General features: G+C 37.9%; 1 protein-coding gene across 4 annotated transcripts in view; it reads right to left on the bottom strand.

Moving 5' to 3' along the window:
- Window positions 1-14,892, bottom strand: part of LOC137298007 (protein TANC1-like) — a 128,709-nt gene that overhangs the window by 29,977 nt on the left and 83,840 nt on the right. For all 4 annotated transcript variants that reach the window (XM_067830027.1, XM_067830028.1, XM_067830029.1 and 1 more), the window contains exons 4-5: window positions 5,356-5,595; window positions 1,508-1,747 (exon numbers count right to left, since the gene is read on the bottom strand). In XM_067830027.1, the coding sequence (XP_067686128.1) occupies window positions 1,508-1,747; window positions 5,356-5,595 (480 nt within the window). The remainder of the gene's footprint in view (window positions 1-1,507; window positions 1,748-5,355; window positions 5,596-14,892) is intronic.

The raw sequence follows: 14,892 nt of genomic DNA, 5'->3' as shown, positions 1-14,892 counted from the left end.
TTCACCAGATTTCCCTAGGTTCTGAACCTCTGGTCTCACTAGGTCTCCTTTTCAACTTAAATGGGCTTGTTTATTACTATCAAAATTACATATTCAGAGACTAAGCGTTGATCTAAAGAACCAGCTTGAGGCATGATATAGTTTCCCTATCATATGATCCTAGTTACCTCCTGCCAAGCACCAACCAATGGCCAAAGGGTGGTCTGTTCCTGTCTGAGAAACACATCCTCAACTGTCCTCACTAATCACATTCTGTTCTAACCGCTGTCCCAAGGGGACACTTCATGTCTGCCTCTGTATGACATCAACAATTAACAAGTCCGCTTTTTGGAGGACCAACCACATCATTCCTCCCACAAACTTCCTGGTGTACAACCTTAGCAAGAGGTCACCAATTAGAACCTGTCTGGCGTGATAGCCGTGACACTTTTAACTGATCACCCAAGTAGCTAAAAACGTAGGCCCTAGGGAGCAAGCTTGGTCTGGTCTGATGGTTTAGACCCCATGGCTATGTATCGCTGGCAGTCCAGTAAATCTTTTATTTCTAACTGGTGGTTTTCCAGACAGGTCCTGCTATTTTCCTGAAACTGGTCTCATGGGTTGGTGACTTCCCATTACAGTGATTGTTACAGATCAGGGCCATCAGCTTTCAAAATGAAGTAACTCATGATGTACTTATTGTAGAAGGTGTGGTCAATTCCTCCAGTATTCCACACAATAAGGGATGGATATATATTGAATACCATAAATCAAGTTTGACAAAAACACCGAAACAAGTGACCAAAAACTACAGAAAAATATAGATTTTTATTTTTGATGTTCTGTGGACCTATCTTTTAGAAATATTACACCAGCTTTTACAGGAAAAAAGAGTTTATTTGAGCATCTTAGTCTTCACTAGGTTCAGTGAGTGAATACGGCTAACCTTGACTAATTTTCTCTACTGGAGTGGCCATTATCATTGTCAAGCTAGTGGTTGATAGCCTGGAGAAACATTGAGGTATGGTGATGTGCAATATGCTCTCCTATGAAGATGAGGGTTAGGCCTTCAGCACTTGGTGTACGTGGACAAGGTGGTAGAGGTAATGTGGATGATGCAGTATATTCCAGATGTGTACATTGATGCTCATGATGTCAATCACTGGACGGCCTGGCCATTTATGTATCACTAATCCGAGAAGATCTGGGTTAGAACTAATATTCAGCAACCCATGCATGTCGTAACTGGCAACTAGAGGGATTGGGTGGTCAGACTCGCTGACTTACTTGACAAACGTCATCATATCCCAACTGCGTAGATCAATGCTCATTCTGTTGATCACTGGATTGCAGACATATAGAAGGAAATTGCTGAGTAAACAGCATACCTACCAATCATCATTTCATTGAACTATTTATAGCAGCAACTAATCCTTATGTTTGTCAGCTCCTGTCTGGTGATATATTTTCATTTGATATCTACCGGGGAGGCCTGAAAGGAGTTACACATTTGGTTCTGTCAGCATACCTGTTAATGTGGACATAGGACTTGTATCAGACAGCCCCTTCTCAGGAGTCGTCTCGCTGCTGCCCAGCGACGACACACTTGTAAATGTTTCTTCTGTCTGATTGGCCATCTGCTGCATGGGTGATGGCGACAACTTGTCGCTGCTGTTGCCCATGCGGTCACCTAGCAACAGACCCAGTCTCATCATGAGATCATTTTGAGCGACATCTGGTGGTGGTGGCGGTGGACTGTCATTTCCCCCTGAAATCATGACATTGAAGACATGTTTAATTGGTGAGTGGGTGAGGTAAACAGAGCTGATTCAATACTGGCTTGAGGCCAGATGATCCTGTAATGATACCTGGCTTGTGAATGTGTAGGTGATGTCAGCTTAATGCCACTTTCAGCTTTACCTTACTGATATCACTGTCATTTGTTAAATTTCAGATTATATTTTCACAGTAGAAAATAAAGATTCTAGTACTTATTCTGTGTTGTGTCCGTCCAGGATCTGATCCCAGACTCTTAATGTAAGGCATCTAATTTGTAGTTTAGGTGAAAAGACCAACTGAATTAAGGCCTATTCGACAAAGTTATCACTACACTACGACTGACATAAGTTTGTGTCAACTTATGGGAGTTATGATCACATTAGTGCTTCAAACACTTCGTGGGACAGTGCTCACACCTTAAAAGTTCACTTCTTTGGAGAATTCCACAAACACAACTGGGCAAATCAGGGACACAAACCCATACTTTCCTTTCCACAGGCTTTAACAACTGTGCCACTTCCTCAAACAAGTGAGAACATATAAGGGCTAACTTCATATAAAAAATCTATATAAATCTCAGACCTAGTTAAATCCCTTGAGATAAAAACATACATCACATATGAAAAAGACACAATCTATAGTTACAGTCCTACCTAATATATGTTTTTTTCAGCAATACACTCTGATAATTACTATACTTTATTTGACGATATTAATCTTGACTTGGCATTTAATACGACTTAGTCTTACATGACATATTATGGAATCTAGTGCTATACAAAACTACGTTATCATTATGATTTAAAATATTACCAAAATGTCTAAAATGATTGTGTGATAACGTTCATGACATCATAACTTAATTCTATTGTCAAGAGCAGGCTGACTTCCATGATGCTTATCTATAACATTTAGTTTCATACATTTCTGCTCCGTGTTTTTTTCTCAAATGTCAATCAGTATCTTAAAGGAAAACCTACTGTTGACTCTGAATAATACATTATTTGTACCAGCGAAAGAATCCCTCACAAATCGCGTAGGATTAATCCCATTCGTTCACTTGTGACAGATAATCCGTAATTTCTCACAGCTTGGTGTTTTTTCTGTAATTATTAACCCCAGCATCAAATCTGTGTTTCTACCCCAAACAGACCTGCCATTTTTCTTCTGGGAGGTGGCAGTTATGACTTTCATTTGAAACAATTGATTTATTTCATCATGTTCTAACACATGCTATTTTCTTAATTGACTAAGGGTGAACACCGTTTTGTAACATCAATAATTGAATAAACATCCCAGCACTGGTTTGGTGGTTACGTCATTCTACACATTTTCACATTTTTTGGGGGTGATTATTAATACTCAGGAAGAAAATCCCATGCCCTCCAACAAACCTAAAATTTCCAACAATAAGCTGTCTTTACATTGTGCTGATCTATATTATTTAAAAATCTGCAAAGGTATTGTCCTAAGTAAAAAGTAACCAGCATGCAATGATCATGGTCTTTAATTATACAGTGTATTAGTGAGTGAGTGAATATTACAGTGGAGGGTACCATAAATGGGCCTCACGCATTGTACTCTTGTTGGGGATTGAAGCTGGGTTTTCTGTGTGACGAGTGAATGCTTTAGCTTCTAGGCTACCCCACAACCCCTTATTTATACAGTGAGTGAGTGACTATGGTGTTATGCCACTTTTAGCAATATTCAAAGAATATCACAGCTGGGGACACAAGAAATGGGCTTCATACATCATGGAATCAAAGCAATGTCATCAGCGTGCTAAACTTACTGACTCACTATAAAGGAGTCATTAATGCACATACAGAGAATAATTTTCTAAAACACACAGATCTCATTTAATCAGTTGTAATTTCACTTAAAAATAAATTGAAACAAAACTAAGTGACTGAGTTGGTTTTGCGCTGCTTTTAGAAATAATGGACACTAGAAATATGCCTCGCACATTGTATCCATCTGGGGAATCAAAACCGTGTCTTCAGCATGACAAGCAAATGCTTTAACCATAAAGCTCCCCCAAAACAAAGTAGGCAGCAGGCTTTACATTCTATATTCAAAATATAACATGGTAAATTTACATAAAAAATTGTCCCACTCCCTCTGGCAAATACCATAAACCTAAACTTACATATCTGTCCCATAACACCCGTCAACAAAGATAAGTCTTGATATATGGTGTGCATGAATCCTTTGGACTTTGATGCTACCATCCTATCCCAGCCACAACTATTGATATACCATTGCCCAAGTTTTGTTTCGATCACTTCAAATTGCCAAAGTTGTAATTCATCACACCAAAAAAATCACTGAAGAAGCCTATTTTTAATTCAGAATATGGCAAACGAGACGCAAAGGACTCATCTCTTTTCTTAGCATTGATCAATGGAGGAAAATACAAGGTAAAGGTCAAACCCAGGATATTGCAGGCCAAGCCATGAAAATGATAATGTTTGCCTTAAAGCTAATCTCAGTTATTTTTGCCCTGAAATGGACTTCTTTTTACCTTAGATATGTATAAAGTCCAGGTTTCTAATAAACAAAAAAATTAAGTGTTAACTTAACAAATTTTATGGTTTAGATAGATCAATAGCACGACCATAAACAACTTAAGTGCACATGAAAAAATTAAACACGGAACTTGAAAATAAAACTGGGAAATTTGTTAAGGTTGCTATGACATTTCTGCCAGACAAATTCCACCTAATTTAGGTAACCATAGTTATATAGTCCCTTATCGCCAGGATCAGCCCGAGGCTTTCTTTTAAATGTCAGATATTACAAAACACCGTTGTTTGCTCCTAGCACAAAGTCATTCATAATTTGTTAGCGAGCTCTTGTGACCTCTAGCGAGATTGTCAATTGCTCTTATCAAGGTTGTTTTTATGTTTGCAAATATTAGAATAGAAGTTGCCCATACTTTGTAAAATGTCATGTTATGGGCATTTCCAGTGATCAGTTAGAGAAAAATGGATCTTCACCAAATAAGGAGACCACTTGTTCAATGAAATTTTACAAATTACACAACTTTTTATATATGACTTCTTTACTACTAAAATTTTTACTTGACATCTTTATGAAATTATATGAGCCACAATACATCAAATTGAACTATATTTTTTAACTAATGGAATTTAATTTGATATCTACATAAATACATAATTTCAAATATCTAATTTATCATTCAAAGACACAACAAATTATGACCAATCAAGCAAATAAAAAAAAATGATACTTGAAAGTCGATTTTTAAAATTTATTTTTGTTGTTGTGACTTACCAGCCTGAAGTGTTTGGCAAATTTGTCAAAAGCAAAATAGGGCAAAAATTATTTGGCTTTAAAATAGAAATATCTGTAAACATGTGTTTCTTTCTTCACTAAACAAAAAGATCTTTCCACAGCAGGACACTTATAAAATAATGACAAAACACAGATTTCCTCTATCTGCATGACAGCTTAACCTTGAGCCCAGAATGAATCAGCTAAAGGCCCCTTCAATAGTTAATGTACAAAAGGTAAAAAGGTCCTTCATGTTATCATGCTGTCCTGTTTCATTGAGTAACATATATATATATTCACCATTTAATTCCACCAAAGTGTCATCATGATCATAGTCTGCAATGTTATCGAGATCCGTTGCCACGGCAACACTGACACTGCTCATGTCCGGAGATCCCAAGGCAGAATCGCTGCTGTAGTTTTGTTCTGATGAGGGGTATTTTCTCGGTGGACGAGGCAACATTGGCGATGTCGGAGATGTGAGCGGCTTGAACAGCCGAGGTTTGGCAGGCACTGGAGGCTGTGCCATTTTAGGAGAACCTGCAAAAAAAGCGACAGAGTAAGGGAGGGAAATGTCACATCAGCAATATTTCAAAGCATAACAATGAAAACAATTTACATCTTCATAAAAAGTTTGCACAACTGTGAACAGAATCTTTTGTGGAATAAAACTTAGATATTTAGATTGGCAAGCAGAGCTTTAACCACTGGGACACCCTTTGGCCAAAATGAAACAGGCTGACATGGGAAAACATTGATCTGTAAAATCAAAATACAAACTACTTAAAACTAGCAGGGATATCTAGATATCGTAACAGCTTGGACATTCTAAAAGTTTCAAATCAATACAAGCTTTAAAAATGACAAACTTTACATTTTATGCATTTCTTCTGTAAGAAGGTTCCATCCTTATCTGATCAATATCAGTCCAGAATATTGCTGTTAAAAAAATGATGGAAATATCTGGCCCTATCCATTTAAACATCAAATGTACTCTTTGAATATCCCTCTAGCCAGATTCGTCTTTTTGACTACAAATTCAATGAGATTCCTGAAAGAAGACTTCCCATATTGTGTTAGAACGTATTTTCTAAAGACTAGTTCACAAGTCTAGCAGGAACATTAAGTCATCACTCCTCAAAGTTTTGTCTTAACTGAATGAGACCAGAATTGATTCTATGTTCATGTGTTCAGTTCGCTTCCAATGAAGATTATCATCCTCATCCTGTATGTCAGCTTTACAATATACAAGTCCTGGGGAATCAAACTAGCATGCACTTCTAAGTCTGTCTTATCCCCCTTGTTGGCTAAAAACAGACTTTGTGCAGAAGGAACTGAACCGTTAAACATTCAGCACAACTCCTGCAAGCTATGTTTGAGACATGGTCCAAGAAAACAGAACCCTCCCTCAGGCAGACACTTTTTTCCCATCTTTTATATCAAACACATTTCCACTTTGCACCTTCAAAACTGGATCTGTTCCTTCTAAATTTACCTTTCAAAACACTTCCCTTGATTTAAGAATGTCAAGTGACATCAAGTGTTTGATCGACAATTGTTCCAGAAAAAGAAAAAAAATCACCCAGAATGGATGCGATGTGCCGCCATCTGTCAAGTGTTCAAGACGTTTGTAAGAGTTTCACAACAAAGCTCATGGCAATTCCTGTTCTTTTGAAGACTAACACCCTTCTCAGGAACAAAGAAACTTCGTCAGAAAATAAGAAGCTTGAATCCAATGATAAATGAAGCCTCAATTAAAGGGTTTAACACTTTCAGAAACCAGGAGGCAAAAAACACTCTAAACAAATAATAAAATCTCGTCCCATTTGATGCTGGTACATGCTTCATTTCTAGAACACTACCTAGGGAATAACGAGACGCCTGGTTCAAATCAATTGGTCACCCTCTGTTTAAACCATTTCAACCGATTTTTCATAACCTCTGACAGTGTGATTTGATGTATGCCAGTTCGTTTTAGTGTCTGCTCTCAAAAGGACAGCAGTGTTCAAAATCCTCTCATTCTCCACAAATTGGGTTAGAATTGGCCTTCAGGTACTAATGCTTGTTGCAAGATGGAATCATGCTTGTCTAGGAGGTGAGTGGTTGGACAGTGAGTGAGTGAGTGAGTGAATTTAGTTTTATGCCATTTTTAACAGGCAACACCAAAAATGGGCGTCACACATAGTACCCATATGAGGAATAAGACCTGGGTCTTCGGTGTGACAAGCAGATATTTTTCAACCACCAGGCTACCCCACCAGGGGTAATAACAAAAATACTTCTAGGTCATGTGACCTACAGGCTACCGAAATAGAAGGCATTTAACTTCAAGCAAAAAATAATAAAAGCTTCTTCACCACTGTCATCCTGACGATGATGTTTCTAGGTCTGCCAGCGCCAAAGCAATACTCCTGGGTTTCACCACAGAGGTATATGTCTGAGACTACACTGCAGGCCTTCTTTCAACATCAGGCTGACAAGGCATGATACAGCTGTAATGATGTTCCAGACAAGCTAAAAACAAAACTCCTTGACCATTCCTTTACTTCTGTTACCTCACTGACCCGGAAATCACCACATACATCTCGGTCTAACGTCATTTCTTCCGACCCAGAAACATGGTCTCGGTCAGTGAAGATGATAGACTAACGTTTTGTTTCTCAACATATATAACTGTGATAGTAACAAATAAACCCATGTACAATGAAAAGATGCCCCGTGAGATAGGAGAACCTAAACCTGAGGAATCTAGACTTGCTTCATTTAGGGCATGCCAGAAGGGCTCAGCAGTAGCGAAAATAATATTACGTGACTGTCAAGGTGATAGCACACATGCTTTTGAGTTTCTGACTTTAAAGAATTGGATCATATTGGATAAAATATTTTCATTGTAATATATCAAACGATAGCAGAAACTGGCTTCACCCTTGAGAATTGAACCCAGACTCCAATGAGCAAAAGCTTATAACCACTGGGCTACCATACTATCTTGCTCCCATATGAGACTGTAACACAGTTATTACCTTGAGACTTAAGTTGCTCTAACTAAAAGGGATAGACAAACCCTGCTTGGAAGAATAATTTTTTTATACCATCGATATCAATATATCAAAAGACATTTTCAGTCTGAATTTGAAGGTCCTTCATTTTCAAATGAATCATTTAAGGTGAATTTAAGCATGTGCACAAATACTATGAGATTGGTCCAAAACCACTTTCATCGAACAAATTGGACCATTATCCACTTGACTAATGAGAGTGATTTGGTCAAGATGGCTGGTCACAGGCTGGTCAAACAAATCTGGGAGAAATCCATAACTCAATAACCTCCAGCCAAAGTTTCCTGACAGGCAGGGCTTGGTAATTAACCTCTAAAATGTCAACACAAAAACTTAGGGCTACACAGCCAGCAAATGAATCGACAGGGTTGATTCATACCATGGTATGCTCGCTGAAAAATGAAGGTTGATGAGAGACAGAGCGATTGAGTGGGAGGTTTGGATTCTACACACGTTTATGACTGAAAACATTTGAATCATCCTAATACCTGAATCTGGACCAGACAATCCAGTGATTGACATCATGAGCATGAATCTTTATAACAGGGATACACTGACATCCTAATCATGATGCCTGTGTCTAGCCATGATATGGGATACAACTCAGGACTTTGGCATAACAAGCGAGCACATGAACCACAGGACTATCCCATGAACAATGACATAAAAGTGAAATAAGGAGGACATAGTTTTAAAAACTAAATGGCCAAAATCTGAAACAATGATCTTTAAACATACATTGGTCTTCAATATTTTGTCTTCTCCTGTTGTCTAAATACTGCCATCAGCAATATTCAGGCCGTAGGATAGCCATCTGTAAATACCTGAATCTGGACCAGACAATCCAGTGACTGACATCATGAGCATCAATCTGTATAACAGGGATACACTGACATGTATAAAACATGTCAGCAAGCCAGACCATCTGATCCCCTTAGTCTCCTCTTACTACATGCATGTGTTGATACAAAATTATTCTAACCAAATCTTGGGGTCGAATGCAAATGCAATAAGCATATAAACAATTAGTACAATAAAACCCTGACACATCAAGATGGTCAAATACAATTTTGTAGCACATGCATCAAGGTAACTCCAAATTGGAGATGGATGAAGAACAAGGGATAAATACAGGTTGGTTTTTTCTTTCCTGAGCCATGATTTTTCTCACGAGATCCCCATGGGCATCACTGATCGGTTTCCAATGATAGAGATTGTGACACTCAACCTACAGAGCCTGCCACTGACAAGGTGCATTAGCTCCCATGGCTGCAATTCCACAAATTGGATTCCCTAATACACAGTTATACTGAGGATAGGGATCTGAGCTCTTGAGAAAATGGATTTGCTTTAATTTCTTCCAATGCTGAAATGGATCTGAAATTACTGATACTTTTTCTGCGACTTTTCCCATCTGAAACGCTGGCATCATTTTTCCGAATTTCAGCTCACTTTGACATTTGTCGTACTTGTGATAACTTGTGACATTTCACGATACATATTATTAATAGGTTTTGTGTGATTTGGTTCAAAGTCAAGATATTAATAAAATGAAACTGCATATATTTTATGGCTTCATCCCTGATATTAGTCTAGTAATGTGATACGTACATACAGGACGCAAGACTCTAGTGCGATATAGAAGATACAATCCCATAATGAATCCTTAGAGATTCAGTCCTTGCATGCAATGACAGAAGATCATGTATATATATTGTGAAGCTCAATACATTGTAGCATGAGGATACTTAAAAAGAATAGGATCGGTTGGGTAGCTTTGCGGTTAAAGTGTCTGCTTATCATGCCAAAGGCACGGGTTCGATTCCCCACATGGGTACAATACGTGAAGCCCATTTCTGGTGTCCCCCCTTGCTGCAATACTGCTATAGGTGGCTTAAATCATACTAATTCATTTAAGAAGAATATGTCCCAATGAAAAACAATGATGTAGACCTTTTTTCTAATACTAGAAGACATCTCCCCAGGTAACATAGGTATTCACTGAAAGAATGTAGCTTGATCATCACTTTGTGGTGGCAATTCTAATGGCTATTCAGAGTTATTTTTCTTTCATGTCATTAATAATCTCAAATCACATTTATCTCCGTGTCAGGGCAATTTATTTTGAAAATACAGATCTCTAGTTGACTTCTTTAACTGGCATTCTAGAAGTTGGGAGATGAAGAATGAGGACTATTTTTATGGATATAGAAATTCTTTCTTCTATATAGGCGACATTTCATCAGTTCCTTGACAACATTGGAATCTATGTTGAAACATTTATCTATATTGTTGTAACACAAAATTCATGAAGCACATAAAATCACTTGGCAATTCTCAGTAAAAACAGAAAGATTTGAGTAAATACATATCAGTGCTAAGTTGACAGATCACATGCTTTGGCAAACCTGTATTCAACCAAAATGATGCAATGTCATTTCTGAATCATATTTTGTAACACGATTTGATTAGAATAAGCATACACAAGCAGACTAGCCAAAAATAACTTCAAACAAAACAAATTTCCTGCTTGATTTGACAGGTTCAGAAACTTAAAGACAAATTACCTCCCTTGCTTCACACACGTGACCAGAAGAATGACTGTCATGGTGTACGTACATTAAAGGAGCATAGCATTGACAAGTCAGAATGATGACTTGGAGGACAAGATTTTTTAGAATTTAAGAGTGAGCAAAGTCAGTTTTGCGCAGCTTTTAGCAATATTCCCCCATGGCAAAGGACATGCATTATACCACTGGGGAATAGAACATGTGTTTTCAGAGTGACTAAAAACTCTTTAACCACTAGGCACACCCCACAGAATTAAGACATCACAGGATACAAATATCACCATGCTTCTGACATCACAACATAGAGTAATGTTATTGCCCAAATAGACTGGCAGTAAAATAAATAAGTAATTACCCACAGATCTGTGACAGAAGAAATGACATCCCAGTTAGTCTGAACACTATCATGGAACCACACTGACAATCTCACCGTTTATGTTTGCATATTCCCGACTACATACAAGTTGGCCTGATTATGTCTTCCCAAAAATCTTTGGTTCAGCAACACTTCTGTTAGTACAAGATTCCCAAGAGAATGGTCTAATAAATTTCCCTTTACAATGAAGCTACCTAGTTAAACTGCAGGTGACGCTGGTTTTATCACTCACATGGGACAAGTATAAAGCATGAATAATTGCAGACATTTGTCACGCAGCCAAAAAATGTAATACGAATGTTTCTCATTGCCATAGTCATAGAGTTCATTCTAGTAGAGTTGGTCCATGCTGTTTTTACATAGTCCTGAATTCATCCGTTTGTTGGGATTAAACACTGATGTTTCTGTGTCTCATGAAAACATGACCATGTACACAAAAGTATTGCTTAAAAAAAAGAAGTAAGTCTGGTCAAATTCGCATTTTGCATAAACTGGAAATTATGAGGAACGTTTTTGTTGTGGCCTCACACGTTGGACATTGATTCATCCATCCACGTAAAATATCACAACCCATCAGATTTCTTAAATTTACTCTTTAAATTTCCGCAATTCATTTTGAATTCTCTGGAACATATCCATTCAGGCATAAAGTGAGGAATTTGAAGGAAGCAAAAATGATCACAGCGTCAATGGCTTGCATGAAGTGTTGGGAAGTAAGGGAACATTGAACTGTTTTCCTAGCAACTGGTCATATAACATTATACAAAATACTCCACTAGCATCAAGCAGAGATTCAAGAAGTACCATCATTTATCGAGTATTAGTATTAAATGGCCAGAGTGTGGAAACAGTGACATTTTCCTCCATATGCCAACATCCTAACAAAGAATATCTAAATATCGCCTCAACATAACACTTAGAAAAAGTCAGAACACATCTGCAAATTGCATGAGACACAAGAAACCTGTGGTAGTTTAAAAGTGTAAGACAACAAATGGGAATCTTGTACGTGCGACAAGACCTGCTATAACACAGGTTAATAGCTGAGTTGGGAGCTACTATTGATCAACTTGCACGTATGTCCCACAGCAAGAAACAGATGATTGTTTAGCATGAAAACATCTCCATCCAAAGACACAGGGATTAAGTATCACTATAAGACTCTGACACGTTAACCCTTCTGCAGTTGGAGGTGGTAAGTTTGTGGGTGGGGGTGACATTTACATAGTGCCACTGCTTAACAGGCATGATCGAGATCTGATGAAACACTGATCGTTCAAATCACATCAGGGAACTTATTCAGGCACTGGAATAGTATGTTTAGAAGTTGAGCTGTGAGATATGTTAACATAATAATGAAGTTTTAGACACTTTAAGTGTTTTTGACCATTACTCTGGAATCGGTTCCATAGAAAATTTTGATAAAGATCAATCTTAAATGTCAGAAATGTCATTGTAGTTAATGTCTGTTTTTGTTCACAGGATTTTCAAGCAACTGATTTTGTTTTTTTAAAACTCAGTATGAATTGAATAAAACATAAAATTTGCATATTATCAGTATCAGTGTCAAATATAGTTTCAAAATCTTTCAAGCCATTTGGGCTAGCTATGCCTGAAAGTTACTAGTTCACAAAATGACCCCATGAAAATTCACAAGTGACTTGTGCCAGTGACTGGCAATTTACTGGCCCATCTGGATTTCTACTAACCAAGGGCTAATGGGTCAGTGCTACTTCGTACAGTGATCAGAATACATGGCACATGGCAGGGAAAGGGTTAATCATCAATGAAATTAACACCTTCTTCAAGCCCAATACAATCAACACCAAACCGAGACAGCCTCATCTCTGATTATAGCATTGTTGGCATATCTAGATTTCAACATTTTAGACTTTATCCTATCAATATTTTTTTCGTTAGATATGTCATTACGTATCAGATAATTTTAACAAGGAGGACCTGAAGCATGTACTTTCGGTGAATTAGACAGCAGAAGGGTTAAGTCAGGCTGACACCACCAGGGCAGGGTCACACAGCCTCAGGACCTTCCACACTGGGCAGAGAGAAGGTGGCAAGTGGACACATATAGATAGCTAAATAATCACCCTAGTCTGATCAGGCTTCTTATCTACTACACCCACTGGCACAACACGGACATGATAATAAACATTGCCAGAGAAATCAGAATGGTGGAATGGTCAGTACGATTCATATCACCCAGGCGTTACAGGTTACATCCCAAGGGCTGGACAAGGATTGGCTGGGATGAAGGATATATGAGTCTTTTGGAGGCTGATATAGCTATTATCTAGCTGACTTTTATATGACATTTGTTGATCTATTGATGGTCTGGGGATTGGTTCCGACTTTGTAGTTACTAACTAGATTATATATGGCAAAAGCTATTACTATAGTAATAGCGGATATCCAGAGCAACTACCTGTAATGGATTCAGGGGAGAATGTTGCAGAATATTATCTACAGTTTGAATGCACGCTGTAATTCCAATGCCATTACTTGATTATAAATGATGTCTGGTTTTGTTTCGATGTGGTCATAAATATTCATGACAGGAAAATTCGAGGTGAACTGAGAACATTCTCATTTTTCTCTTCACAAACCAGTTAGTATTCCTCACATACAATGCCATATTTTCCAAACAGGAAACATGTTAAGGTCATTTGGTCAGCACTTTAACACATGTCAGATGGAGAGCTGTGAATTCCCACATGCATGGATGTCAGGATGTATATCCCTTCCAAGATGATTGACACCAAAGCTGCAACTATCCTGACTAAAGTAGTTAGCACCTGACAAATGGAGGCCAATGCTGCTGGCTGATGAAGATAATTAACACCTGACCATTGGAGACCAGAGCTTGTGGATGATGAAGACCGTTAACACCTGAACACCTGACCAAGTCTCTTGTACCAGCTGACAAACACAGTTAACACCTAACCAACAAATGTCAGTACTTCAGCTTATCCAAGACAGCTAACAGCTGACAGACCAGGGTCAAATCAGAGTTATAAAATATTTCCCATTAACTGTCAGACTTCCCAGGTGAGTGAGTGAGCGAGTTTTAGTTTTACACTCCTTTTGGCAATATTACAGCAATATCATTGGGGGAAAAGCATACATGGGCTCCTCCCATTTGGGAAATCGAACCTGTGTCTTTGACATAACTAGCAAAAGCTTTAGCCACAATGCTACTCCTCCACCCTCTCATTCATTAAGACATCTTGTACAAAAAACATAAATGGGTCTAATTCTTACTCTGGAATCCCTTAAGATGTTTTTCAGTGCAAACTCCGCATTCCTATTGCAAGCTGTGAAGATGACTTATTCATCAATAACAATGGCTGAATTGAATTTGAGGCACTGTTTTAAAACATCAATTTCTCACAGCTATTTAAGACTGACAAGGTCAAACCTCCATTCATCTCAACTCTCACATACACAAATGTCTTGATGTTCTTTATTCATAAGCAAAACTGACAAAGATCAATGGGTGTTAGTATAACAGGAAAACCCTGAAAATATCTCCTTTCAGGTAATACAAAAGATTAGATTTCTTTAATTCTTGAAAACACAGTTGGTACCAGTTACTCTGCAATTAAATTATCCAGAATAACTCATTTAAGAAAACAATAAAAATGTAGCTTTCTTTAGTTTCTGAAATTAACAGATTCTTGGATCTACTTCCTAGTATATTCTTAAGGAAATATTACAAAAATTTCATACATTTTACATCAGGATATGTTACTGTGAGAAGCCATGTTGAGACTTTCCATCAATCCAGGCAGGTGCTTGGTCTTTTCACAGACCTTGC

The sequence above is a fragment of the Haliotis asinina genome, chromosome 10, assembly GCF_037392515.1.
Source record: "Haliotis asinina isolate JCU_RB_2024 chromosome 10, JCU_Hal_asi_v2, whole genome shotgun sequence".
Lineage (NCBI taxonomy): Eukaryota > Metazoa > Mollusca > Gastropoda > Lepetellida > Haliotidae > Haliotis > Haliotis asinina.
The sequence above is the reverse complement of the archived record's forward strand: the minus strand, read 5'-3'. Positions and strand labels throughout refer to the sequence as shown.